This window comes from Balaenoptera musculus, chromosome 18, assembly GCF_009873245.2.
Source record: "Balaenoptera musculus isolate JJ_BM4_2016_0621 chromosome 18, mBalMus1.pri.v3, whole genome shotgun sequence".
Taxonomy (NCBI): Eukaryota; Metazoa; Chordata; class Mammalia; order Artiodactyla; family Balaenopteridae; genus Balaenoptera; species Balaenoptera musculus.
The window spans coordinates 17,108,285-17,136,256 of record NC_045802.1 but is presented as its reverse complement, the minus strand read 5'-3'; the positions used below and the strand labels follow the sequence as shown (position 1 = coordinate 17,136,256).

The window sequence follows — 27,972 nt, the reverse complement described above, 5'->3', positions numbered from 1 at the left end:
TAGTGCTGTCACTACCCTTCACCTTTCTTCAAATGTGCAGCTATCTTTCATCTTGTGATATCTGGTGAAGGTATTTCTAGGTCCTCAACTACGTCTTCCTGGATCTTAACTGGATTGAGGACTGTCTGGAAAGTCATGGGGTTTCTAAAGTTAGTTGAAAATACCCTGATATTCCCCTTTTGGTTATTTCATAGGTTAATCAGACTATGGCAGCATTAAAAACCAATAATGTAAATGTCGGTGCCCGGGTACAGTCTACTGCATTTTTCTCTGGTGACCCGGTTTCCAGTGACAAGGAAGGTAAGTATATCATTTCATCAGAAATTATTTTTGTCTGGAGTAAGTTGCTGACCGGAGTAAATGCCAGTCTTATGATTTTAAAATCTTAATGTCTCAGAAGCTTCACATTCTTGCCGATGTGTTCTCATAGATCTTGTGGCAGGTGTGCATTTTATTTCAGAACCAAGTAGTATTTCTGCCATAGTTCACTTCTTTCACTAATTGATACTTAAATCATTCATTCAAGAAATATATATTTTGCGCTAACAGTAATAACAGCCCTAACAACCCTGGCTATCATTTAGGGTTGTGTTGTGTGCCAAGCCTTTTACTAAGTTGCCAGTGTGCACACATTAGCCCATCTGACCCTCCATCTAAGTCTCATTTTACAGTGAGAGTCCTGAGGCTGTGTCCAAAGTCACACAGCGAGTAAATGGTAGAGCTGAGCTACTAATGGAGCTTGCCTGACTCTTAAGCCCACACTCATAACCTTTTTGTTGTACCGTTCATGTGGCACAAGGATTTCCAATGAGCTGTATCTGCATCTTACTCTCAAGGAGCATAGGTCCTACTGTAGGTCTCAATATTTTGATTTTAGATGAAACTTTATTCAATTGGCAATTTTTTCTTTTAGGTTATTAAGGTAAATTTTTTGCTTTTTTACAGTGTAGTGTCCTCTTATTGTTATATGTGTAGTTGAATAAAAACAGCTATCTAATACAATTAACTTTCTGAAATGGTAGGACAGACATTATTCTGACTTTAAGCTCCAATTCAGTGTTCCCCTGTTCTAGTATACAACTCCAAAACACCAGAGTTTCATCATTAAAAAAAAAAAAAAAAAAGAACTAGGAACGGTGGCCTGTTGGTGATTCAGGCAATCTTTGATTTGCAGAAATCCACCTTACAGTACATTGTACATATGGATAATAGCTGGCTCCTGCCATTCTGGGAGTGGTAGACTTGCCCTTAACATCTGAGTTTACCAGCTATCAGTGTCTTTGATTGGCTTTAACAAAAGAAGAGAAGGGACTGAGTCAAATGGCTGGACAGATAGACAGATGCATGGATGGATGGATGGATGGATGGATAAAACCATAGATTTTTGTTAAAGTAGGAGAAGGGGTGTTAGAGGTTATTTAGACAGATCTTCTCATTTTAGAAATGAAAAACTGTGGTCTTAGAGAAGTAGATGACTTATTCAAGGCCACCCATCCTAGCTAGCAGGCCAGGTCTTCTGCTCTGAGGCCAATGTTTGTACCAATCTCTAAATATGAGTCTGGGCTTGGCTATATGACCATTTAGGTTCCCAGCCATAAAGTAAGCTTTATACTCTTTACATTCTTTCCTTTTTTAGATCTTTAGCTTGATATGCTACCAGAAGAAGCAAACAGATGGTATATTGGCTTTCTTAAAATAACTTTCTTTGTCTATTCATGACTCATTAGATAATTACTAACTCAGAACCATGAGCATATTTTAAGAAGGGTCCAGTGATAACTTTCAGTTCTGTGCTGGCAGTGAAAATCTCTTACTGAAGACTTTTTGAGATCAGGTGGACCAGGCAGCACTTTCTAAGTAATACTGAGGCAAATTGTTATCCTAACGTTGAAGGTAGAAGAGAAAGGAAAAAAAGAAGAAAATGAATATCCCAGCAACAAACCTGGTATATTGCTTTTGGTAGTTTATATCTCCTTGTGATTATCCCATCTATTAAGTTTGATTATCCCCTAGTATTCTACAAAAAATACTGAATTAAGGAACAGAGCTTTAAAACAGATTTTCTCTTATGTTCTGTATTTAATTGATACCAGAGTTTCATTTTAGTACTGAGAATCCAAATGCTTTAGAAGTAATGATTATACTTTCTGCTAAGTTTTGTTTTTTCTGTTTTTTAAGGCATTTTATTAGTTTGGGGGTATATATAACATTCAGGACTCTTATAAAGCAAGTACTTAATAGAGACATATGTATTATTTCACTTAAATGAGCATACTCATTTACTGTTCAATAATTAGATTTATTTTGTATTGAAACAGACCTAGAAAAGATTAGTCTTTTAAAAAGACATAAATATTTCATATTGTTACATCTGATTTTTGAACTTTATTTGTATTCAAGGGCCTCAGCTAAGAAAAGAACCCTGAGTTTTTACCTCTTATTTCGTGGGCATCTACTGTATTGTGCTTGATTATCTCATCATATCTTTGATATCATCCTACATATCCATCCATCAGATTACCCCACTACTGTGACAGATAGATATGAGCATCCCCGTTTCACAAAAAAAGCTTAAGTGACTCTCTAAGCCCAGACAGTGCCAGAATTTGAACTCTGGTCAATTTGACTGTAAAACTACCATAATTATTACTATTTTTTTTTTCATTCTCCATTCTATTTCTTTCAGAGGATTATATTCGTTATGCCCATGGTCTGATATCTGATTACATCCCTAAAGAATTAAGTGATGACTTATCTAAATATTTAAAGTAAGTATGGTTCAGCTTTAGTAATAATTAAGCATAATTGTGCTTCTTGGTTTCCAAGAAATAGGGTTTCTTTATGGCTTATATCACTTTTTCTGATAAGAGATTATTCTTGAGTTATGTCCTAGACTGTATGATTTGGAGGTGATTTTTAATAGATAGTTTTTTGATTGGAACAAACTGATTTAATGGATACTAGTTGTAGGAACCCCTGAGTGTTAGGATTGGAGTTATCGGTTGTTTTGATATTAGAGGGTAAACTGTGTTAAAATTTTATCCCCAGCCAGCCTTAACTAATTTGGTTCATGGGAAGGAAAGAGTAGATGGCAGAAGAGAATATTTTTGAAAGTTATATTTAAAGGTTTTGTACCATTTTTATTATCATTAGACGTTCATTAAGTATTTTTATTATGCCCAACACTTGGAACTCAATGAAGAATGAAACACAATCTGTGTCTTTGAGGGGGAAGAAGCGTTTGAGAATGACTTGATTTGTGTTCCTTCCTTCATAATGATCTTTAATAAAATATAAAGACTTTATCTTAGGCTGAAAAAAATGTTTATTTTCTGTATTTTAGCAACTGTTGTTCAGATTTCATGTGTGTGATGATTTAATAGCCTTTCCTGATTCTTATAATAATTTTTTCCTCTGATACATGAATATAAGATGACTTTTTAATAGATACAGTTGCTGTTTTTAGCAAATTGCATTTTAGGTCCTACTTTAAAAAAACAATTAGTAGATACTGGTTTCTGTAGTATAGTAATATATATAGTATGTTGAAAGCCTGCTTTGAATTGATAAACATATCCTTCTGTTTAATATTTTCCTGGATTTCTTTGTACCTGCTTATCTTGTTAGAGACCTTATGTCTTTGTATTCCATTATTTTTTTATATTCTTTACTGCTGAAATTTTTAAGTTTTGGTTAAAGACTTGAGGAGAAAGATATGTCAATTAAACTTTAAGAGAAGAAAAGTAAAGTTTGTATGACTTTTTGTCAACAGTTAAAAGAATTTTCACTTTTATATATATTCTAGATTCATCATTTATGATGAAAAAATACAGTACCAAAATGCAAATTTTTAGAGGCTAAAGAAAAGCAATTCCATTTCAGCAAATGACTTCTCATTTTGTTTTTTAGCTCAGACAATTCCAATACTTAGAATTAAGGAGGCAAATGAACATTGATTCACTTAGAGAAATTTCACTCTTTCCACTGAGGTGATTGCATTAAGATATATGGAGGTGAAACTACTAGATGAAAGTAGGACTTACTAAGTCTGAAGTTGGCCCAGTTTTTCTGTTTGCTTGTCTATGAAAAACCATGACTATGATTTTTATTTTTTACTCCTCAGGCTTCCAGAACCTCCAGCTTCAGTGCCAAACCCTCCATCAAAGGTAAGAAGCTGTGACTAAGCTATCTTTGGAGGGCTTAGAAAAATATTATACTTTTGCCACATAAATTTAGTTTAGTATATTTTAAAACATACTTCATCCACCTTATGCGGAATAAAGATTATACTGGGCTCTCCATCAGTATTTTTATTTCTGTGGCTTTTACGTGAATGATAAAGTGCTGTGAAAATCAAAGAGTCGATTTTAGCTGGATACCTATGTCAAAATATTAAAGAAGTATAATTAAAATTAAGTCTTCTTGAGTGAGCTAGATCCTGTAATTAACTTTATTAATCACCAGGAATACTCTATAACTAAAACTCATTTTGCCAAATGTAATTGTCATGGGCACAAAGGCACGTAGAGCATGATTTTTGCAACACACAGAAGCTATCAGTGGAAAACCTTTCCCCTTCCAGATGTTCTCAAACTGCCACCCACAGCTCCTCTGCACTGTGGGCTGTGGCCTAGGTTTGTCTCCCAGATACAGGGAGTAGAGAAGCCAGCTATAAACCACACCTGAGGTGCAAAGAGTAGCATCCCAAAGTCCAGGCGTGATCGCAGACCAGTGAGCGCTGCTCAGACACAGGGAAGTAAACACATGCAACAGCTTGTCAGTGAGGTCATTCTCCTACCAGAAGAGTAATGAGTGCCTTGCAAATGACTGTAAAGTGGGTGTTAAACAACTTTCCTTTTTCCCTGCCTTCGAGGTGACCAACATGCTCAGGATATTTTTTTTTAATCATTCCTGTTTGAAGGTGGTCATGGCTCTAAAAACATTCATTACTTTGACTTTTAGAAAAGGACATAAAATTTAAAGTGCATCAGTGTTAGTTGTGGGCCTTTTTCAGCAAATTGCCCAAGGAGGTTCATCTTTTCCTCTCTGGAAGAATAGTACTGGAGGAAGTCAGTTGGTGTAAGATGTAAAGTTATTCTAGGTCAGACCCACATTTCTTCCAGTCCAGTAGTGAACCTCTGACAACAGTACCAGGGGACATAGATATAGTTGTCTTGCTCTAACTAAGAGGACAGGTGTATTTGTTTCTTTCTTATTTCTCTCCCTCCACAAGCTAAGCATATTTCTTTCTCCCAAATATCTGTCTTCCTTAGTAACATAGAGATCATTCATGAATGGATCGAAACCTATACTTGAAGGTTTTCGCCTTTGATACTGTTGCTGGAGGGTAGGTTCTTGTTTTGTCACAGAAAGAATTCAGAGCTGAGACTGAGAGGCCAAGTAAGCAAAGGATTTATTGAGTGACAGTACACTCTCAGGAGGGAGCGCAGGCAGGCTCAGGTGAGCAGCAGTGAGTCCTTTCGGCAAGCTGGTTAGACGGGGTGTGAAAATGATTGGGTGCAATATACATCAAGGAGGGAGGGATTTGGGGGGTAATTTCCTGGTTTTCATCCCAGGTCCACCTTCCCGAGAGGAGGGGGAGTTTCTGTCCTTATTTGGTTTTGCTCGGATCTGTCATGGTGCCGGGGCATGATGGGTACTGCTCTGGTTGCAATGCTAATTCTACTGTAATGAGGGCATAATGAGCAAAAGGTTACACTCCGACCAGGAGGTTCCTGCCTTTCTTTGTTTGCCTCTAGGACCCTTGTCTTCACAAGATATATGGTCTCCTGTCAGCCCGGAGGTTCCCGCTTTTCTGTGTTTGCCCCTAGAAGCCCTGTCACTGCAAGATGTATTACGGTCTCCTGTCACATGACCTTGCCTCCCTCCTCTGCTCACGTCTGGCTAACTGCCCTTAAAACCTTTTAAGGGTCAAAGGGTCGATGGCCCGTCTTCTGTGGCTGCTTCAAGCTGCGCAGGGCCATTGTCCCTACCAGTGGGGTCCAGGTCACCTTGCTCTCTGTCAGAGACAGGAGGTCTCAGGGTCATCTACAGTGGCAGAGGTAGAGGTGGGGAGGAGAAGGAGCCTGCAGCCCTGTCCAGTGGATGTTGATGGTCCCCATCTTCATGCAGGATGGGCTGAAATCCCTGGCATACCATCATCTGTAGGTGACACTGTTGTAACCTGAAGAAACAGACTTAACAAACTGGAGATTAAAAAGGCAGGGGCCCCAAATCAGCAACAATATGATTGCAATCAGAGGTCCACTCAGGGGTAGGAACCAGGTCATGTTTGGTAACACCCCTCTGACTGCAGTCCATGCGGAGCTGGCACTGGGTTACCCTTTCCAAAAGCGTGTAGCCGTTGGGCCTGTTCATCTATCTTTTGGATATCTTCTTCCACCTGGCCAGTGGTGTTGATGTAGGTGCAGCACATTTCTTTGATTACTGCACATACCCCTCCCTGTTCAGCTAGCAGATAGTCCAGGGCCAGTCTATTATCCATCACTACACTTGCTAGGAAATAAAGGGGGGATCCCCCATAGTCCTGGCCAGAGGAGACAGAATATCTGGCAGGTTACAAAGCATTGCCTCAAGGTAGGCAAAGCCGCCCATGGGGCCACCAAACAACAGCTGCTCCAGTTCCTGCCAGGATGAGGCCCATCAGCCTCTTATTTCAGGAGTGGCGGATATTATGGATGGTTACACCTAGGTTCATCTGATTACTTAGTTGGCCTAGCGTGCCCTGTCCCGCAAGCAAGGCATTGTCTATCCAAGGAAAGGCCACAGCCAGTCCTGGGGAGGGGAAGGAGAGCTGGGGCTGTTCTGAGAAGGCAGCTGGTTTATGTTCAGGCCGCAGAGAGACAGGCGTCTGGGGGAGTGCATGCCTGGCGCACTTCTGAGGAGCTGAGCCGTTCCTGTAAGTGGTTTGCCCAAGAGGGTGTACCACGCGGCTTGAGGAGAGAGGCCACCGTTACAAGAGGGGTCGTGAGGTGTGGGGACTTTTCCGTAGGCCTTAGGAGGGCCATATTGTAAACGCCGGACAGCTGGCGTTTTCCCTCCTTCTTCCACTGGTCACTAGGGGCAGGGGCGGCAAGACAGGCTAGTCTCATTGCACTTGAGAATGAGTACTTGGTATTGGTTAGAAATATTAATGTGAGGGGTGAGATCCAAGCACGGAAGCTGCGTTAGGGACGGGATATGAACTTCAAGAGGGATAGGTTTAGCAGAACCGTTGACCAGGGTGAGAGTGAGAGTGTCATTCTTAGGCATCAAATGTCATACCTTTAATCCATACGTGTCACTCTGAGGGTAGGGATGACAGATCCAGCGCCGGGATAGATTTTCTCCATGGGCTGCAATTCTTGAGAGATTTACTATTGCATTAAATTCCCATTTCCCTAGGGTGGACACCCAAAAGAGGGAGAGAAAGGTTAGGGTGAATAATGACTTCATGATGGCGGAGGTGAGCTAAAAGTGAACAATCCTTTTTGAACCCAGCATGGACTGAACAGAGCCCCCTCGGGTGTAGGTGCTGAAGCAGGGCGGCACTCACAAAGGCTAATGAGAGTGAGAAGGAACGAGAGGAGGGTAATAAGCGTCCATATGCACCAGAGCGTGTTAGTTCATTTGTGGGTGGCCTGGGGTAACAGGAGGCAAAAGGGAAACGGCGACTGTGGGTTCTCAGCCTTGAATTTTTGAAGTTTCTTTGTCCTTCTTAAATCACAATTTCAGATCTTGAAGAGGTTCGCTCAACCATCGGACTCTTCTGGCCATCCAAGATCCTCTGTGTCCTCTGAAGACTCAGGGGGAGGGGGAGGTGTGATTCTAGAAAGGTGCACCCAACTAGTGATTCCCCATACCTTCACTGCAATAGGAGTGCTGAGAAGGACCTGGTAAGGCCCCTTCCACTTGGGTAGTAATTGTTCAGAGGGGGACCCTTCTCTCCATGTTTTTAGGAGGCAAAATCTCCTGGCTGGACCTGAATGGGGTCAGGTTCTTGGCTGGGGCTGGTAAAGTCTGATTTCCAGATTCTGAAATTGCCCTTTGGACTTGTCCCAGATTAATCAGTTACTTAGTGAGCTCGTTGATGTCAGTGCCCACCAAAATATCTGAAGGTAAAAAGGGCTTCCATCAGTCACTTCAAAGGGGCCTGAGCCTGAGCCCCGTCTTAGGTGCCACCCTGATTCTCAGGAGGGCTGTGGGTAAAAGTTTTGTCCAAGGTTCCGATGTCTCTTGACAAAGTTTAGCCAGGGTTCTTTTCAAAGTGTGATTTGCCCTTTACACCTTCCCCGATGACTGAGGCCTCCAGGCAGCATGGAGGTGGTAGCAGACGCCTAGGGCACTAGAGATTTGTTGGGTAACCCTAGCCATAACAGAGGGACTGTTATCACTTTGTAAAAACCATGCAAGTCTGAACCAAGGAATTATTTCCTTTAACAATGCCTTTAGTACTTCCTGAGCTGTCTTGGTCCTTCCTTGTTGGAAAGGCTTCCACCTATCTAGTATAAGTGTCAATAAAGACCAGAAGGTTTTTATACCCCTGGGAGGATGGCTTCTGGGTAAAGACTGTTTGCCAGTCCTACCTGGATAGATTCCTCTTCTTTGGATGGGCTGGAGAAGTGGAGGCCTTAGTTTCCCCCCGGCTTACTATGGTGTCATATATTACAGGCCCTATGACCTCTAGGATAGTCTAGAAAGGCCCATTCCAGAGAAGACTTTCTCTACCAGGTTCATCAAAGCATCCTTCCCAAATGAGAGGAGTCATGGAGTGATTAAAAAAATTTCCACTGTAATGCTCTGGGCAGTAGTATTGTTTTTCCTTAATCCACCGTCCATCAGGGCCTTTTTGATATCCCCTAGTTCTAGCCCACTGTATTTCCTTGATTGTGTACTGAGGTGACGAAAGCGGGTTGCGGGTTGGTACCTGGGGGAGCAAGGCAGCCCAAGTAAAAGGGGTTTTACAAGAACTACACTGTTTGCCAGGTTGTTTCCTTTTCTTATGTCTGAGCTTCCTTTCTGAGGTCCCTTGCCGTGAATACCTGCCACCTCCTTAGGATCTCGTATTGCCTCCGGGAGTTCTAAGAGCTCCTGGCAATGCTGGATTGGGGAATCCCATGCAGTTAGGGATGCTCTGTGCTTCCAAATGGCAGCATATGCATGTAACACCAAAAAATACATACTTAGAATCGCTATAGATATTGATCCTCTTGTCTCTTCCTAGCCTGAGAGCTTGAGCTAGAACTATAAGCTCGGCTTTTTGTGCTGAGATTTGAGGTGGCAGGACACCAGCTTCTATGATCTTATGTAGATCTACTAAGACATACCCTGCCTTCTGGACGCTGTCTTATATATAGCTACTTCCTTCTGTAAACCAGACAGCTTCAGGGTCATCAAGAGGCTGGTCCCTAAGGTCAGGTCTACTAGAGTACACCTGTTCGATGGTCTCAGTGCAAGAATGAGGTAATCCTCTGGGCTTTCTATTGGTATAAGGGTGGCTGGATTTAGGGTCTGACATACCTTAAAGGTCACTTCAGGAGAGTTAAGAAGGAGGGCATCATATTTTGTGACAGGACCTCCAGTCAGCCATTGGTGTCCCTTAATTTCTGGTATTCCCTGTATCGAGTGTGGCGTCAATACCTCTAGGGGGTTGACCCATGGTGAGTTTTGTGGCCTCTTCAGTTAGCAGGGCTGTGGCCACTACAGCTCTCAGACACATCCCGAGGCCACTGGGTCCAATTGCTTGGAGAGATATGCCACCGACCATGGGATTGGTCCCACCTTTTGGGTGAGAATTCCCAGGGCTATTCCCTGTTTTTCTGAGGTAAACAGAGTAAAGGGCTCGTTTAGATCTGGGATCCCTAGGGCTGGGGCACTAGTCACGACGGTCTTCATCTGATCAAATGCTCTTTGTAAATTGCCCATCCAATCTACAGGTTCTGTGTCTAGTCCCTTCAAGGCCTCGTATAATGGCTTTGCCATGAGACCAAACCCAGGGATCCAAATCCTTCAAAATCCAGCCATCCCTAGGAAGGTTCTGAGCTGTCTCTTTGTGCGTGGGGGCTGTCAGTGGAGGACTGCCTCCTCACGCCGGGTCGTAAGGGGGCGCTTTCCCGGGCTTAGAACACAACACGTCCCGCGTAGGTGACTCTGTGGGAGGAGATTTGGGCTTGGGGTACCTTTTACCCCGAGCCCAGGAAACTGAGGGCCTGTACAGTGTTTTGGTCTGAGGCTTCCTCCGAGGGGCTGAAAATAAAGAGGTCATTTACATAGTGTAATAATGCCCCCATCTCTAATGTAAGTTCCTTAAGTTCCTTTGCTAGGGCGTTGCCAAACAGGTGTGGTCTGTCCCAGAATCCCTCGGGAAGGACAGTCCAGGTATATTGTTGGGTCATATTGGTGTCTGGATCAGTCCATTCAAAGGTAAAAAGGTATTGGGAATCAGAGTGAACAGGTATACAGAAGAAGGCATCTTTAAGATCAAGGACTATAAACCATGCTGTGTCCTCCGGGGTCTGAGTAAGGATCGCGTATGGATTGGGAACAGTCAGATGGAGAGGAATCATAGCTTCATTTATGATTTGAAGATCTTGGACCACGCTATAGTCCTCATTTGGTTTGAGGATAGGTAGGATTGGAGCATTACAAGGAGACGGGCATGATACCAAAGGCCCACATTTGATGAATTTTGAGATCTGGGGTTTGAGTCCTTGTCGAGCCTCTGGTTTTATGGGGTACCGACACCTGGAAGGGAGGATATTAGCCTCTTTTGAAGGGTGATTTTTAAGGAGTGGCAAATTTTGCCCGTCCTGGGATTCCCTGATTCCCAGACCTGTGGATCTGTAAGTTTTTCCATTTCTGGGGAAATATTATGGGCCGGACTGTCCATGTCTTGTATAATGCATAGTCCAGCCAAAAATAGGCCTTGGTTTTGGTTTTCAGGGAGAGTAAAAGTTGCCCCCAAGGCTGAAGGAAAGTCTCTTCCCAATAATGGGCTAGGGCATTCAAGCATGACAAGAAACTTGTAAGTTATAAGGGTCTTTCCCCAGGTGCAAAGTAGAGGGGTGGTGAAAAGTTTCAGCTTTGACCTGCCTTCTACCCCAATGATACAGCAAGTTTCAGGGGCAAGAGGCCCAGCGTGAGAAGTCAGGCCAGAGTAAGTGGCTTCTCTGTCCACTGGAAACTGGACAAGCTTACCTGCCACGTCACTGGTCACCCATGGTTCCTCCCTTGTGATGATGACTGTCTTATCAGAGCTTTGGGAGGTCCCAGGTCTCATCAATCAACCACTGACATGACTGGCAAGGGGGAATTTCCCTGCTCCCTTTGGAGCTGAGGGCCCTTCCCTGCTCCAGTGACCCATCTTCTAACAGAGTGGGCATGGCGTCTTGGGTAGAGGCTGGGACCTATTTCCTGGGCATTCCTTGCTCCAGTCTTTGGGGCTCCCACAGCTAAAACAGGCTCCTTTACCTGGTGGAGCCTTCTGGAAGTACCTTTGGGGTGACCAGGAGGTGGGTTAGGTCCTGCCATAATGGCTGCCAGAATCTTGGCTTGCCAATGGACCCTTCTCAAGTCACGCTGTTTCCTCCTTTCTTCCTCAGCCTGGTCTCTATTATTTATTTATTTATTTTTAATTTTTGAATTTTATATTATTTACGTTTTAATACAGCAGGTTCTTATTAGTCATCAATTTTATACACATCAGTGAATACACGTCAATCCCAATCACCCAATTCAGCACACCACCATCCCCACCCCCCACCGTGGTTTTCCCCCCTTGGTGTCCATACGTTTGTTCTCTACATCTGTGTCTCAACTTCTGCCCTGCAAACCAGTTCATCTATACCATTTTTCTAGCTTCCACATACATGCGTTAATAGACAATATTTGTTTTTCTCTTTCTGACTTACTTCACTCTGTATGACAGTCTCTAGATCCACCCATGTCTCAACAAATGACTCAATTTCGTTCCTTTTTATGGCTGAGTAATATTCCATTGAATATATGTACCACAGCTTCTTTATCCATTCATCTGTCGATGAGCATTTAGATTGCTTCCATGACCTGGCTATTGTAAATAGTGCTGCATTGAACATTGGGGTGTATGTGTCTTTTTGAATTACGGTTTTCTCTGGGTATATGCCCAATAGTGGGATTGCTGGATCATATGGTAATTCTATTTTTAGTTTTTTAAGGAACCTCCATACTATTCTCCATAGTGGCTGTATCAATTCACATTCCCACCAACAGTGCAAGAGGGTTCCCTTTTCTCCACACCCTCTCCAGCTTTTGTTTTTCGTAGATTTTCTGATGATGCCCATTCTAACTGGTGTGAGGTGATACCTCATTGTAGTTTTGATTTGCATTTCTCTAATAATTACTGATGTTGAGCAGCTTTTCATGTGCTTCTTGGTCATCTGTATGTCTTCTTTGGAGAAATGTCTATCTAGGTCTTCTGCCCATTTTTGGATTGGGTTGTTTGTTTCTTTAATATTGAGCTGCATGAGCTGTTTATGTATTTTGGAGATTAATCCTTTGTCCATTGATTCGTTTGCAAATATTTTCTCCTATTCTGAGGGTTGTCTTTTCGTCTTGTTTATGATTTCCTTTGCTGTGCAAAAGCTTTGAAGTTTCATTAGGTCCCATTTGTTTATTTTTGTTTTTATTTCCATTAGGAGTTGGGTCAAAAAAGATCTTGCTGTGATTTATGTCAAAGAGTGTTCTTCCTATGTTTTCCTCTAAGAGTTTTATAGTGTCCGGTCTTACATTTAGGTCTCGAATCCATTTTGAGTTTATTTTTATGTATGGTGTTAGAGAGTGTTCTAATTTCATTCTTTTACATGTAGCTGTCCAGTTTTCCCAGCACCACTTATTGAAGAGACTGTCTTTTCTCCATTGTATATCCTTGCCTCCTTTGTCATAGATTAATTGACCATAGGTGTGTGGGTTTATCTCTGGGCTTTCTATCTTGTTCCATTGATCTATATTTCTGTTTTTGATTCAGTACCATATTGTCTTGATTACTGTAGCTTTGTAGTATAGTCTGAAGTCAGGGAGTCTGATTCCTCCAGCTCCGTTTTTTTCCGTCAAGACTGCTTTGGCTATTCAGGGTCTTTTGTGTCTCCATACAAATTTTAAGATTTTTTGTTCTACTTCCGTAAAAAATGCCATTGGTAATTTGATAGGGATTGCATTGAATCTGTAGATTGCTTTGGGTAGTATACTCATTTTCACAATGTTGATTCTTCCAATCCAAGAACATGGTATATCTCTCCATCTGTTGGTATCATCTTTAATTTCTTTCATCAGTGTCTTATAGTTTTCTGCATACAGGTCTTTTGTCTGCTTAGGTAGGTTTATTCCTAGGTATTTTATTATTTCTGTTGCAATGGTAAATGGGAGTGTTTCCTTAATTTCTCTTTCAGATTTTTCATCATTGGTGTATAGGAATGCACGAGATTTCTGTGCATTAATTTTGTATCCTGCAACTTTACCAAATTCATCGATTAGCTCTAGTAGTTTTCTGGTGGCAGTTTTAGGATTCTCTATGTATAGTATCATGTCATCTGCAAACAGTCACAGTTTTACTTCTTCTTTTCCAATCTGTATTCCTTTTATTTCTTTTTCTTCTCTGATTGCCATGGCTAGGACTTCCAGAACTATGTTGAATAATAGTGGTGAGAGTGGACATCCTTGTCTTGTTCCTGATCTTAGAGGAAATGCTTTCAGTTTTTCACCATTGAGAATGATGTTTGCTGTGGGTTTGTCATATATGGCCTTTATTATGTTGAGGTAGGTTCCCTCTATGCCCACTTTCTGGAGAGTTTTTATCATAAATAGGTGTTGAATTTTGTCAAAAGCTTTTTCTGCATCTATTGAGATGATCATATGGTTTTTATTCTTCAGTTTGTTAATATGGTGTATCACATTGATTGATTTGCATATATTGAAGAATCCTTGCATCCGTGGGATAAATCCCACTTGATCATGGTGTATGATCCTTTTAATGTGTTGTTGGATTCTGTTTGCTAGTATTTTGTTGAGGATTTCTGCATCTATATTCATCAGTGATATTGATCTGTAATTTTCTTTTTTTGTAGTATCTTTGTCTGGTTTTGGTATCAGGGTGATGGTGGCCTCGTAGAATGAGTTTGGGAGTGTTCCTTCCTCTGCAGATTTTTGGAAGAGTTTGAGAAGGATGGGTGTTAGCTCTTCTCTAAATGTTTGATAGAATTCACCTGTGAAGCCATCTGGTCCTGGACTTTTGTTTGTTAGAAGATTTTTAATCACAGTTTCAATTTAATTACTTGTGATTGGTCTGTTCATATTTTCTATTTCATCCTGGTTCAGTCTTGGAAGGTTATACATTTCTAAGAATTTGTCCATTTCTTCCAGGTTGTCCATTTTATTGGCATAGAGGTGCTTGTAGTAGTCTTTTAGGATGCTTTGTATTTCTGCGGTGTCTGTTGTAACTTCTCCTTTTAATTTCTGATTTTATTGATTTGAGTCCTCTCCCTCTTTTTCTTGATGAGTCTGGCTAATGGTTTATCAATTTTGTTTATCTTCTCAAAGAACCAGCTTTTAGTTTTATTGATGTTTGCTATTCTTTGTTTCTATTTCATTTATTTCTGCTCTGATCTTTATGATTTCTTCTGCTAACTTTGGGTTCTGTTTTTTCTTCTTTCTCTAGTTCCTTTAAGTGTAAGGTTAGATTGTTTATTTGAGATTTTTCTTGTTTCTTGAGGTAGGCTTGTATAGCTATAAACTTCCTTCTTAGAACTGCTTTTGCTGCATCCCATAGGTTTTGGATCATCGTGTTTTCATTGTCACTTGTCTCTAGGTATTTTTTGATCTCCTCTTTGATTTCTTCAGTGATCTCTTGGTTATTTAGTAATGTGTTGTTTAGCCTCCATGTGTTTGTGTTTTTTACGTTTTTTTACCTGTAATTCATTTCTAATCTCAGAGCGTTGTGGTCAGAAAAGATGCTTGATATGATTTCAATTTTCTTAAATTTACTGAGGCTTGATTTGTGACCCAAGATGTGATCGATCCTGGAGAATGTTCTGTGCACACTTGAGAAGAAAATGTATTCTGCTGTTTTTGGATGGAATGTCCTATAAATATCAATTAAATCTGTCTGGTCTATTGTGTCATTTAAAGCTTCTGTTTCCTTATTTATTTTCATTTTGGATGATCCGTCCATTGGTGTAAGTGAGGTGTTAAAGTCCCCCACTATTATTATGTTACTGTCGATTTCCTCTTTCATAGCTGTTAGCAGTTGCCTTATGTATTGAGGTGCTCCTATGTTGGGTGCATATATATTTATAATTGTTATATCTTCTTCTTGGATTGATCCCTTGATCATTATGTAGTGTTCTTCCTTGTCTCTTGTAACATTCTTTATTTTAAAGTCTATTTTATCTGATATGAGTATAGCTACTCCAGCTTTCTTTTTTTTTTTTTTTTTTTTTTTTTTTTCACACACACACACACTGTATTTTATTTTTACAAGACATAAATAGACTGACACCAAGCATTGTACACGGATGACCACAACAAAAGCAACAATGGTTGCAATTACCAAACATGAAACACACTCATACTATGTCATAATATTGACATTCAGTCCAGTAATCCTCCACTGTAACAGCTCCTTTACTTTGCAGTGAAAATTGATTTGTATATTCTTTGCCTCTGAGTCCTTGTGGGATTTTTTTTTTTTTTTAAATTCAGACAGAAAGTCACAAAAATTATACTCATCCTCATCAGTTCACTCAGTCCAGCTTTCTTTTGATTTCCATTTGCATGGAATATCTTTTTCCATCCCCTCACTTTCAGTCTGTATGTGTCCCTAGGTCTGAAGTGGGTCTCTTGTAGACAGCATATATATAGGTCTTGTTTTTGTATCCATTCAGCAAGCCTGTGTCTTCTGGTTGGAGCATTTAATCCATTCACGTTTAAGTTGATTATCAATATGTATGTTCCTATGACCATTTTCTTATTTGTTTTGGGTTTGTTTTTGTAGGTGCTTTTCTTCTCTTGTGTTTCCCACTTAGAGAAGTTCCTTTAGCATTTGTTGTAGAGCTGGTTTGGTGGTGCTGAATTCGCTTAGCTTTTGCTTGTCTGTAAAGCTTTTGATTTCTCCTTTGAATCTGAATGAGATCCTTGCCGGGTAGAGTAATCTTGGTTGTAGGTTCTTCCCTTTCATCACTTTAAGTGTATCATGCCACTCCCTTCTGGCTTGTAGAGTTTCTGCTGAGAAATCAGCTGTTGACCTTATGGGAGTTGTTATTTGTCGTTTTTTCCCTTGCTGCTTTCAATAAACTTTCTTTGTCTTTAATTTTTGCCAATTTGATTACTATGTGTCTCGGTATGTTTCTCCTTGGGTTTATCCTGTATGGGACCTGCTGCACTTCCTGGACTTGGATAGCTATTTCCTTTCCCATGTTACGGAAGTTTTTGACTATAATCTCTTCAAATATTTTTTCTGGTCCTTTCTCTCTCTCTTCTCCTTCTGGGACCCCTATAATGCGAATGTTGTTGCATTTAATGTTGTCCCAGAGGTCTCTTAGGCTGTCTCCATTTCTTTTCATTCTTTTTTCTTTATTCTGTTCTGCAGCAGTGAATTCCACCGTTCTGTATTCCAGGTCACTTATCCGTTCTTCTGCCTCAGTTATTCTGCTATTGATTCCTTCTAGTGTAGTTTTCATTTCAGTTATTGTATTGTTCATCTCTGTTTGTTTGTTTTTTAATTCTTCTTAGTCTTTTTTAAACATGTCTTGCATCTTCTCAATCTTTGCCTCCATTCTTTTTCTGAGGTCCTGGATCATCTTCACTATCATTATTCTGAATTCTTTTTCTGGAAGGTTGCCTATCTCCACTTCATTTAGTTGTTTTTCTGGGGTTTTATCTTGTTCCTTCATCTGTTACATAGCCCTCTGCCTTTTCATCTTGTTTATCTTTCTGTGAATGTGGTTTTTGTTCCACAGGCTGCAGGACTGTAGTTCTTCTTGCTTCTGCTCTCTGCCCTCTGGTGGATGAGGCTATCTCTGGTCTGTATTGTTAAAGACACTGAAGGCTGTATCCATAAGAAGGTTGAGAGGGGTTTGGCGACCCAAGGCAAACTTTTGCAGCTTTCTATGGACGTCGGGGACCAAATGGTAAATGAAGTAATTTGCAAGCACAGTGCATCCCTCAAAAGCATCTGGGTCCACATTTGTATACTTTCTGAGGGAATCTACCAACCAGGCCCAAAATAGGGCTGGATTTTTGTCCTGACCTTGGGCGATCTCTTTAACCTCATCATAGTTGACAGGTTTAATTATGCACCGTCTCATCCCTTCAGTGAGGCAAAGGATCATGTGGTCTCTTCTAGGGATACTAGGTTGGCCTGGTTCATAGTCCCAATTGGGATCAATCAGTGGCACTGCTGTCATGCCCACAGGGTAATAATTGGGTCGGACGATGTATAATCCATCAGCATATGCTTGAGCATGCACCCAAATATGGGTCTTTTCCTCACGGGTGCAGCAGTGGGAAATGGCAACATTCAGGTTCTTCCAGGTAAGGTCGAAGGAAAGCGTTAGTCCCTGGAATTCTTCAGTGAACTGGCTAGGATCCTCTGAGAATCGGCCTAAGTGAGTGCAGCACTGGTTGAGGTCAGACAAAGAAAAGGGGTGCAGACTCTGGTCATTCCCTGAGGTCTGCCTACTACTTCTTAGCAGGGGCAAAGGAGCTCTGGCTGCACTTCTGGTATGGAAGGATAAAGAGGCTTATATGGCACTGGAGGGGCTGAAGATGGCGAAAGAGGACTTGGTTCTTCTGTCTGAGACTTATTTTCCTGCAGAGATGCTACCAGAGGGGGTTTTTGAATAGTCTGAACAGGTCCCGACCGGCAAGGTTCCCTAACACAGGACTTGCATAGCTCCGGGTTCTCTCTTAGGGCCATAAAGGCCTGAACATAAGGAATCTCTGTCCATTTTCCATGCCTTTCGCAAAAAACTTCTAACTGTAGGATGGTATTATAGTTGAGGCTTCCATTTTCTGGCCAGACCTCATCATCCTCAAGTTTATACTGGGGCCAGGCTGTATTACAAAAGAAGATGAGCTTTTCCTGTTTAAAAAAATCTAGAGAAAACTCGTCCCAGTGACTTAGAATGCACCCGAGGGGTGAATCCTTGGGGACGGAGGAGATGCTTCCCATCGATCCTTCAGGGAGAGAGGGCTCCTGTAAAAGAGAGGAGCGCTACAATTAGGATGTCCCTTTAGGGGTTCCCTCTGTCAGGACTGGCTACGGGCATCCCTGTTCACCTCGTCCTGTCCACTTCGGCCAGTGTCAGGGTAGCGGCCCTGCCACATGGCCACTCTGCCAGCCCCAGAGTCCTGGGGCCTGTGTCCTATCCTGCCATCTCTGGTACCCAGGATGAACGACCTTCCTGAAGGTTCCTCTATAGATTCTCTGACCATTGAGTAATCCATGTGTTCCAGGGTGTATTCCCCTGGAACAGACGTCTTCATTGTTCCAGGAGCTATTTAGGTCCCAGTCCCCTTCCTCTAAACGGGTGGTCAGGATCTGAAAACAGGCACTGGCCACTAAGGGAGGTGGTATGTAGGACTGTGTACAAGCCTCCTTTCTATTATCTAGGAAGGTCTTAATTTCCTTTCACTTACAGTCCAAGTAAGGCTGCATTTTATATTTACACAAAGTTGAACCTGATCACAGTTAATCAAATGATCCGTGTCCCTGGCTGCCTGTGAAAATGGCTGGAAACTTTTCTTGACATGCCCTATGCATATGCAATAGTGAAATGTGAAGGACCTAGCAGCTAGGTTGGAAAACACCTGACAAATTTCTTCCCCCCATTTCCAAGGAAGTAAGACACAAAAATAAGAGCAAGATAGAGACACAGAGACAAAGATAGTCAGACATAAGTGGACCTAAAATAATCCTGTGGGGATAGCCACAGGAAAGGGAGGGTGTTATGTTTTAAGCTTGTGTGCCTAAAAACGTTGCATGGAAGTTGTTTTAAGGTGGGTAGACAGACCTATCTTCTCTCTAGTCCCTTCCATGACCCACATATCCTTACACGGCAGGAGTCTTGTGGTGGCAAGCACCCTGGTGTCTTATATATGCTTGACTCATGCCCACGTATGTTGCAGCAAGCAGATCCGAATGGTGACAGGCAAAGGGAGCAAAAGGGAGAGTAATGACAAGAAGTCAGGCAGTGGCTCTCAAGCACAAGTGAGATGAGAGGCTAAGACTTGCCAGGGAAAGGAGGAGGGATATTTGACCTCCAAATAATTCTCCTGGCTGGCTTACCACAGATGTTGCCAGAGGGTAGGTTCTTGTTTCCTCACAGAAAGAATTCAGAGACGAGTCACAAGAGGTCAAGTAAGCAAAGCGAGGATTTATTGAGAGAGAGTAAACTCTCAGGAGGGAACACGGGCAGGCTCAGGCAAGCTAAGGCTCAGCCCCTTTGAAATGACTAATGGTAGGCCCTTTTTATCTTCAGATATTTTGGTGGACACCAAAACCAGTGAGCTCACTAAGTACCTAATTAATCAGGATAAGTCCTAAAGGTGATTTCGGAGTCTGGAAATCAGGTTTTGCCAGCCCTAGCCAAGAAACTGATCCCATCTCTCTTGAAGTTCATATCCCGTCCCTAACGCAGCTTGCGTGCTTGGATCTCACCCCTCACATTAATATTTCTAACCAATACCAAGTACTCATTCTCAAGTGCAATGAGACTAGCCTGTCTTGCTGCCCCTGCCCCTAGTGACCAGTGGAAGAGGGAGGGAAAACGCCAGCTGTCCGGCGTTTACAATATGGCCCTCCTAAGGCCTACGGAAAAGTCCCCACACCTCACGACCCCTCTTGTAACGGTGGCCTCTCTCCTCAAGCCGCGTGGGTACACCCTCTTGGGCAAACCACTTACAGGAACGGCTCAGCTCCTCAGAAGTGCGCCAGGCATGCACTCCCCCAGACGCCTGTCTCTCTGCAGCCTGAACATAAACCAGCTGCCTTCTCAGAACAGCCCCAGCTCTCCTTCCCCTCCCCAGGACTGGCTGTGGCCTTTCCTTGGATAGACAATGCCCTGCTTGCGGGACAGGGCACGCTAGGCCAACTAAGTAATCAGATGAACCTAGGTGTAACCATCCATAATATCCGCCACTCCTGAAATAAGAGGCTGATGGGCCTCATCCTGGCAGGAACTGGAGCAGCTGTTGTTTGGTGGCCCCATGGGCGGCTTTGCCTACCTTGAGGCAATGCTTTGTAACCTGCCAGATATTCTGTCTCCTCTGGCCAGGACCATGGGGGATCCCCCCTTTATTTCCTAGCAAGTGTAGTGATCGATAATAGACTGGCCCTGAACTATGTGCTAGCTGAACGGGGAGGGGTATGTGCAGTAATCAAAAAAATGCGCTGCACCTACATCAACACCACTGGCCAGGTGGAAGAAGATATCCAAAAGATAGATGAACAGGCCCAACGGCTACACGCTTTTGGAAAGGGTAACCCAGTGCCAGCTCCGCATGGACTGCAGTCAGAGGGGTGTTACCAAACATGACCTGGTTCCTACCCCTGAGTGGACCTCTGATTGCAATCATATTGTTGCTGATTTGGGGCCCCTGCCTTTTTAATCTCCAGTTTGTTAAGTCTGTTTCTTCAGGTTACAACAGTGTCACCTACAGATGATGGTATGCCAGGGATTTCAGCCCATCCTGCATGAAGATGGGGACCATCAACATCCACTGGACAGGGCTGCAGGCTCCTTCTCCTCCCCACCTCTACCTCTGCCACTGTAGATGACCCTGAGACCTCCTGTCTCTGACAGAGAGCAAGGTGACCTGGACCCCACTGGTAGGGACAATGGCCCTGCGCAGCTTGAAGCAGCCACAGAAGACGGGCCATCGACCCTTTGACCCTTAAAAGGTTTTAAGGGCAGTTAGCCAGACGTGAGCAGAGGAGGGAGGCACAGGTCATGTGACAGGAGACCGTAATACATCTTGCAGTGACAGGGCTTCTAGGGGCAAACACAGAAAAGCGGGAACCTCCGGGCTGACAGGAGACCATATATCTTGTGAAGACAAGGGTCCTAGAGGCAAACTAAGAAAGGCAGGAACCTCCTGGTCGGAGTGTAACCTTTTGCTCATTATGCCCTCATTACAGTAGAATTAGCATTGCAACCAGAGCAGTACCCATCATGCCCCGGCACCATGACAGATCCGAGCAAAACCAAATAAGGACAGAAACTCCCCCTCCTCTCGGGAAGGTGGACCTGGGATGAAAACCAGGAAATTACCCCCCAAATCCCTCCCTCCTTGATGTATATTGCACCCAATCATTTTCACACCCCGTCTAACCAGCTTGCCGAAAGGACTCACTGCTGCTCACCTGAGCCTGCCTGCGCTCCCTCCTGAGAGTGTACTGTCACTCAATAAATCCTTTGCTTACTTGGCCTCTCAGTCTCAGCTCTGAATTCTTTCTACAAAAAAACAAGAACCTACCCTCTGGCCGCACGAAGACGGCCACAGACAATTCATAAGCCAATCAGTACGGCTGTATTCCAGTAAAACTTCATTTATAAAAACAGACAGCCAGCTGGACTTGGCCCCTGAGCGGTACTTGGCTAAGCCCAGATTTAGATCTTGGCATCTCATTTCTCCTACATCTCAACTTCACCTCCTAGATTATTTTAGTTGCTTTCTGAGGTTTCCTGCTCTATTGTGCCTTCCTGGGGCTCCAGTGCGTACATTGCAAACTGCACTGGATGATGTACCATAGTTTAAACAAGTGTAGGATAATGTCTGCTGCTAGGTTTCCCATCTGTGTCTAGGACCTGATTGATTTTTACAGAAATATAGTTGATTGTTTGCAGGAAATAACGTTCCAGTGACTGTTAGGTATCTTTGCATCTGTGTTGTAATCCGTAGCATGGAGCCTCTCATCCTTAATATGTTATGCATTATTTTATTACTATTATGTTTGACTATGTTGAGGCCCGGCTTCCAATTCTCACCCCCTTCCATCTTTTGAATTTATCACTGTCAGCTAGCAGAGCTGAATGCAATCAGTGGATTTGGAGATGTTCCTAAGTGCCTTCTTTGCAAATCATTTGTAAGAATAAGACCAATCTTAGCATTAATTCCTCTGTACTTTTCTGTCTGCCTTTTTTTCCAGAACTGTACCCATTTAGTCAGACCCTTTGTTACTGTCTTTCTGAGCCACTTTTCTATTTCTTCTGAAACATTCCCCCAAATCTGTAGTGATTCAGTCTTTTAAATAACAGAAATTTAAGTAGATGTTACAGTTAATGTTTTTTTCCCAACGTATTCAACAGTGTGCTGGTGAAGAATTTCAAGACGTGTCATTTTACCCATTTGTATTGTACATGGGCTGTGGCATCTTTTAGTACCGACTCTACAGTTCCTTGTGTAGTGAAAGCTGGGTGTGAAGAGTGAAGCTGGGAACAAATCTGCATTTCCTAGGGTGGGTCCATGTTGGGTCTTGTCAACCCAGCGTCTCCACAGAGAGCTTGAAAATCTGTAAAAGTCCAAGCTGTGACCCCTGTGCAGTCAGTTCTCCATGTTAAACATCAAGACTTACCTGCCCTGCTGTGTGCCTTTTACATAATAAATGTGTCATGATTCCTACTGTAATATGAACATATGGCCACAGTCTAGCTCTTGACAAGATTCTCATATTCATTGATTGGTGCAAAGTGCTCATGTGAAAGGTGAAATCATGAAGTAAAGGTTGACTTAATTGCATTGGGTCCAATGGAAAGAGCGCTTGTACCATAGTTGAGATCTCACCTCAAGTCCTCTGCGAGGTGCCCGTAAGCTGTTCACTTAACCTCTGTGCTTCCTTCTGCTGGTTGCTTGCTTTGCAAGGCGGTTCTTATGTGGATAAAATGAGATAACTGAATTGAAAGGAGGTAAGAACATAAAGCTATACAAAGATGGTGACAGTCACAGTGCTGTTCCTGTATTCCTAAAGGGACATTACACCAGCCCTGCAGGTGAATGAAGTCGGGGTTCTGGCTGGACCCCTGGCCCTCTTCAAGGAAGTTCTCTTCTTTGCCTTCTGTGCCTGCATTGACTGTCCTGGAAGTCAGCAGTCACCTCGGTGCCCCCTGTCCCTGGTGCATACATCATGTGACCATATTGCTAGACGGCCCAAGGGCTGCGTCACGGGCTTCCCTGCTCACATCTCCCCATCACCAAGGCCGCTTCTCAGAAGGGACGTCTGGCTTAGTTCCTAGATAACTGGCGAAAAGTGAAGCGACTTGTAAAACGGAAGCCCTCTGCAGGGTCTGCTGCTCCGTTTGGCCTCGCCATTGGTCCAAATTGCACACGTTGGGTTTTTTTTTTTAATGGACTGATGTAAGTGTCAAGGTGACGTTTGACACTTCACTGCTCTAACATTGCAGAAAGTAAAGTTATCAGATGAGCCCGTAGAAGCAAAAGAAGATTACACTAAGTTTAACACTAAAGATCTGAAGACTGTAAAGGTATGTGTCTGGGTGCAGCGGCATACTCTTGCACTCTGTGGCTGATGCTGCATGGGGACTTCGAGGAAGGATTGCATGCTTGATTGTGATTCTATCATTTTAACCATGAAGAAATATTAACTTGCATTTCTGTGACTTAAGAATGAATTCAAAGTTGTGAATGATAATGAAAGCGTCAAGCAAAGAAGACTTTTTGCAGGTAAAGAAAGGCAGTATACTTATTAGCAAGAGTGTGCCTAAACTTTGCAATATATTCAGAGTGATAGGATGGGGCAGAGGAAGGGGATCCAAAGGTAATCTTTTGTCAACTCTACTGCCCAGTAGCTTCCCAGAAATTATGATAATGACAACAATTATTAACAACTCCATAATTCAGCAACCACCCCAGCAAATACTTTCATAACATTTCTTACTGATTTATCCTATACATCATCATAAATATTATACATACATAGCTTTTAAATTTGGCATATATATATATATGGTTTGGGGTTCTGCCTTTTTCATTTAGCTCTATATTGTGAAAATTTTCATGTCATTAAGCTTTCTTTGAAAAATTATTAATGGTTTCGTGATATTCAGTCATGTGTTATTTTATTTCACCACAGGGAATATAGTCTATTTAATCATTCTCCTATTTTTGGACACATAGGTTACTTCTGCTTTTTTGTTTTTGTTTTAATGAAGTGATAAACATTCTTATTTATAGCCTGCATCTCTGACTGTTTCATTAGACACAATTTAAAACTGAGTAAAGGCTTAGAAAACATGAAGTCTTTCCATGATTACTGATATACATATATATAGCTAAAATGCTTTCCAAAAATGTAGCAGAAATTTGTACTCCCAGCCATTATTGCTGATGAGTGTTCATCTCACATTCTTGACAACATCAAGTATTATTTTTATTCTTGAAAAATTTGCCTAAGTAGGCTACTTTAGGTAGAAAGGTTGTTTTTCCGAATGCTTATTGCCTATCTGCATTTTTGCAAATTGTCAGTTCATGTTTCTTGCCTGTTTTTATATTGGGATAGTAATGTTTTTCTTGTTGATCTGTAAGAGCTCATTATAAATTAAGGCTATTAACACTTTTCATGACATATGGGGTACAGATAATTTTCCAATTTGTTTAGGCTTTTCATTTGACTTTTGAACTATTTTAAGTTTTTCTGAGGATTAAATATGGAACTATTTTAAGTTTTTCTGAGGATTAAATATGGAAGTTTTTTATGATTTTCTCATTATTTTTATGCTTAGAAAGACCTTGCCTGCCCCACGATAGGTTAACTTCCACCTAGATTTTAAGAACACTTACTCTCCTTAGATTTAGTGTTTTCTAAAAATTGTATTCTTTAATCTACATGTAATTTATCAGGGCATGGGCTATCAGGGGATAATCCAACTTGAGATTTGGCTAAAATAGCTGGTTATCTCAGTGCTTTCTGTAAGCAGGGACATTTTTGAGTTTCTCTCTGAGGAGTATTTCTGCCCCACCCTTCTAAGTGCTGCTTCCCATTGTATCCACTTGGGCACCGCACCAGTGAGATAAGAGGTTGGACCAGGATGTCAGTTAATTGCAGGGGATGGAGGATCACTTGTCTCAGAGACTGTCACTTTTCCCCATCCAGCCAAAATATAAGCCTACTAAATTATAAGTGACAGAATGTAAAAAAGCAAGTTTTTAGGGATCATATATCGACTGTGCCCTTAAAAGATATCTTGGCAATGGCTCTGTCTCACAGTTCCCAGGGAGACAGATGATTTTTTCTTTGCTGATTCCCATCATTTATGCTTTTGCTGAACACTGAAGTAAAATCAGCTGCTATTTCCCTTCTGCCAGTGCTTGTTATAGGACGTGGCAAAACAAAACAAAACAAAAACAGTGACCAGGAAGAGATAGAATTTTAAAAGACAGAGTTATTTGGAGTCAGCTTTTTAGAAAGTATTTTTTTGTTGGAGGAAAAATGGAACAGCTATCCTGCTGGTCCTGGATGCTTTGCAATACAGGTTATCTTTTGAATATAATAGCTTTGTCCTTGGTTTCCCATAGAGCCTATGAATAAAATCAGATGGTAGATTGTTGTGAATTATTCATCATTTGGTAATACAAGGCTGTAATTCCTCCCGCTGACAATTGCTGCCTGTGTCAGTTCCATTGTTTGTGTTATTTCACTTAATACACCCTCCAGAATTATTTCCCCTAAAGTAAACCGTTGGTTGTAACATTCCACTCCTTAGAAGGCGGCAGTTTTGTCTCCTGCCTCTTTTAACATATTTTGTCTCTTAGATCTGAATTCTGAATAGAAATCAGAACTTTTAAAAAGAATCACTCCCTTATGAAGCATGTCAGCATCAAATGCTTACCTCCCTTAACGAACCTTGAGACATGCATGGTCTTGTTTGATTTGCATGTATGATTTATAAATGTTACATTCGTAACAATTTTTCTCTCTTATTTTCATTAACAGAAAAATAGCAAAATGACTGCAGCTCAGAAGGCTTTGGCTAAAGTTGACAAGAGTGGAATGAAAAGTATTGATTCCTTTTTTGGTGCAAAACATGTTAAAAAAATTGGAAAGATTTGAAACTTTAAAAATTAAATCGAGCAAAAATATTTGCCTTCTACATGTCCCATTTTCATCTTTCCTCCATTCCACTGTACTTCCTAACCCTTAATTACCACCTTTTGAAAAAAAGTAGGAAGGGGGCAATTTTCAGATTCACTTGAACATTTCTTTGTGTTTGATTTTTGTGTTTCCTGAACAAAATATGGGAAAGTAATTGTGTAACTTCATGGCTTGTGGCCTTTGGAGTTTTGTTTGACATCATGAAAAGTAATCAAGTGAATAGAATTAACCTCTAGCATCACAATTTCCTCAATAAACTGATATGTGACAATATTTGAGTGTATGCCTGTTATTTTATGCAACTTTGCACATGGTAGCTATAGCAATATGGTTTTCAGTATACTGAGAGAAATATAACACAACTATCAGATAAACTACTACTTTTTAAAAGCCTTTAGTTTTTGGTAAATCTTTTGTTTAATGTATTTTCTGTTTTATGAGTACATGTTCTTTGCAGAAAATAGAGAAAAGTATAAAACAAAAATTATAATCTCCCGACATTTCATTACCTGGAGATAATATGGTGTGTTTTCTTCTATAATAATTTTTAAAGGAATTATAATAGTAATTTTATAACCTTTTTTCTTGACATCATTTCGTGAGCATTTTCCCAGTCTACTATTCTTCATAAATATACTTTTTTAATGACAGTAATTTTTAATTATTTGAGTATTTGATTGTTTAATGATCATAGCCCTATTTTGCACATTTGTATTACTTTTAAACATTTGCTATTGGAAGAATCAGATTCTATGTAAATATTTGTCCATATCTTTTATTGTTTTCTTAGAATGGAGTTTTAGATGTGGGCTTACTGATTCATAACTAAGTTTTTCAAATATGTACTTTTGGGAATATATTTCACAGAAAGGTTATAGTATCTTGCACTCTAACAAATGATGGTATGAGTCCTTATCTTATTAGCTTTGAATAGTATCTTTGCAAATAAGTGGAAAAAAGGCATGTTAGTGTGGTTTTAATTCACATTTTCCTGATTAACAATGTCGACTGAAAAAAAACCCCACACAACCTGAAAGTTGAGAGTTATGTTTTATTCGGGGAACTTACAGAGGACTATAGCCTGGGAGGCAGCCTCTCAGATAGCTCTGAGGAACTGTTGCAAAGAGGTAAGAGAGAAGCCAGGATATGTAGGAATTTTTGTTGAAAAAAAAACATGTAGTCAAACATCAAAAGATTACTGCTAATCATACACACACAAAAAAAAGCCCAGACATCTCAAGTTAATGAGTTTAGTGCTTTTCTGGGTATGGGAAGATGCAAGAGTCTGGGCTCATTGAAATTACTCCTTTGATATACATCTGAACTGTCTAGGGCCAGTATTCTGTTTTTCTCCATCCTGAATTCCCCTCAGGGCGCACCGAGGTGGGGGGCAGGTGAGGGGGAGCTCTGCAGAGGCTGATGGCTTGATGGTGGGCAACATTTGTTGTTTTCTGAAATGGCAGGCAACGTTTTTTTGTCCACAGTAATAATATTGTTCATTTTTTCACATTTACCTATCATTTGCCATCTTATACAGAATTATCTGTTTATGCCCTTTGTTAAATTATTGGAGTATCAGTATTTTTCTTATTGATTATAAAAAGTATTTTATAACTTAAAGACATTCATTTTTGTCCACTGTGTTCATTGTAATTTTCTTCCCTTGGTTTGTAATTATTTTCTCACCTATTTATTTTTTCCATTAGATTTGTAGGATCATTTTTACAGGTTCTAAGAGTAAATTCTAATGGATTTTACTGAGATTTTGTTAGACCCATAAATTATTTTGAGAAAAACACATCTTTACAAAAGTGAGTGTCCTTATTCAGGAA

At 41.3% G+C, this 27,972-nt stretch overlaps 1 protein-coding gene across 7 annotated transcripts in view; it reads left to right on the top strand.

Annotated features, from left to right (window-relative positions):
* RNASEH2B (ribonuclease H2 subunit B) overlaps positions 1–26,413 on the top strand; it is a 71,657-nt gene extending 45,244 nt beyond the window's left edge. For all 7 annotated transcript variants that reach the window (XM_036831973.1, XM_036831966.1, XM_036831970.1 and 4 more), the window contains 5 exons: positions 195–300; positions 2,687–2,768; positions 4,124–4,166; positions 23,433–23,513; positions 25,982–26,413. In XM_036831973.1, coding sequence (XP_036687868.1) covers positions 195–300; positions 2,687–2,768; positions 4,124–4,166; positions 23,433–23,513; positions 25,982–26,098 — 429 coding nt within the window. In that variant the 3' untranslated portion in view covers positions 26,099–26,413. The remainder of the gene's footprint in view (positions 1–194; positions 301–2,686; positions 2,769–4,123; positions 4,167–23,432; positions 23,514–25,981) is intronic.
* The last annotated feature ends 1,559 nt before the right edge of the window (positions 26,414–27,972 follow it).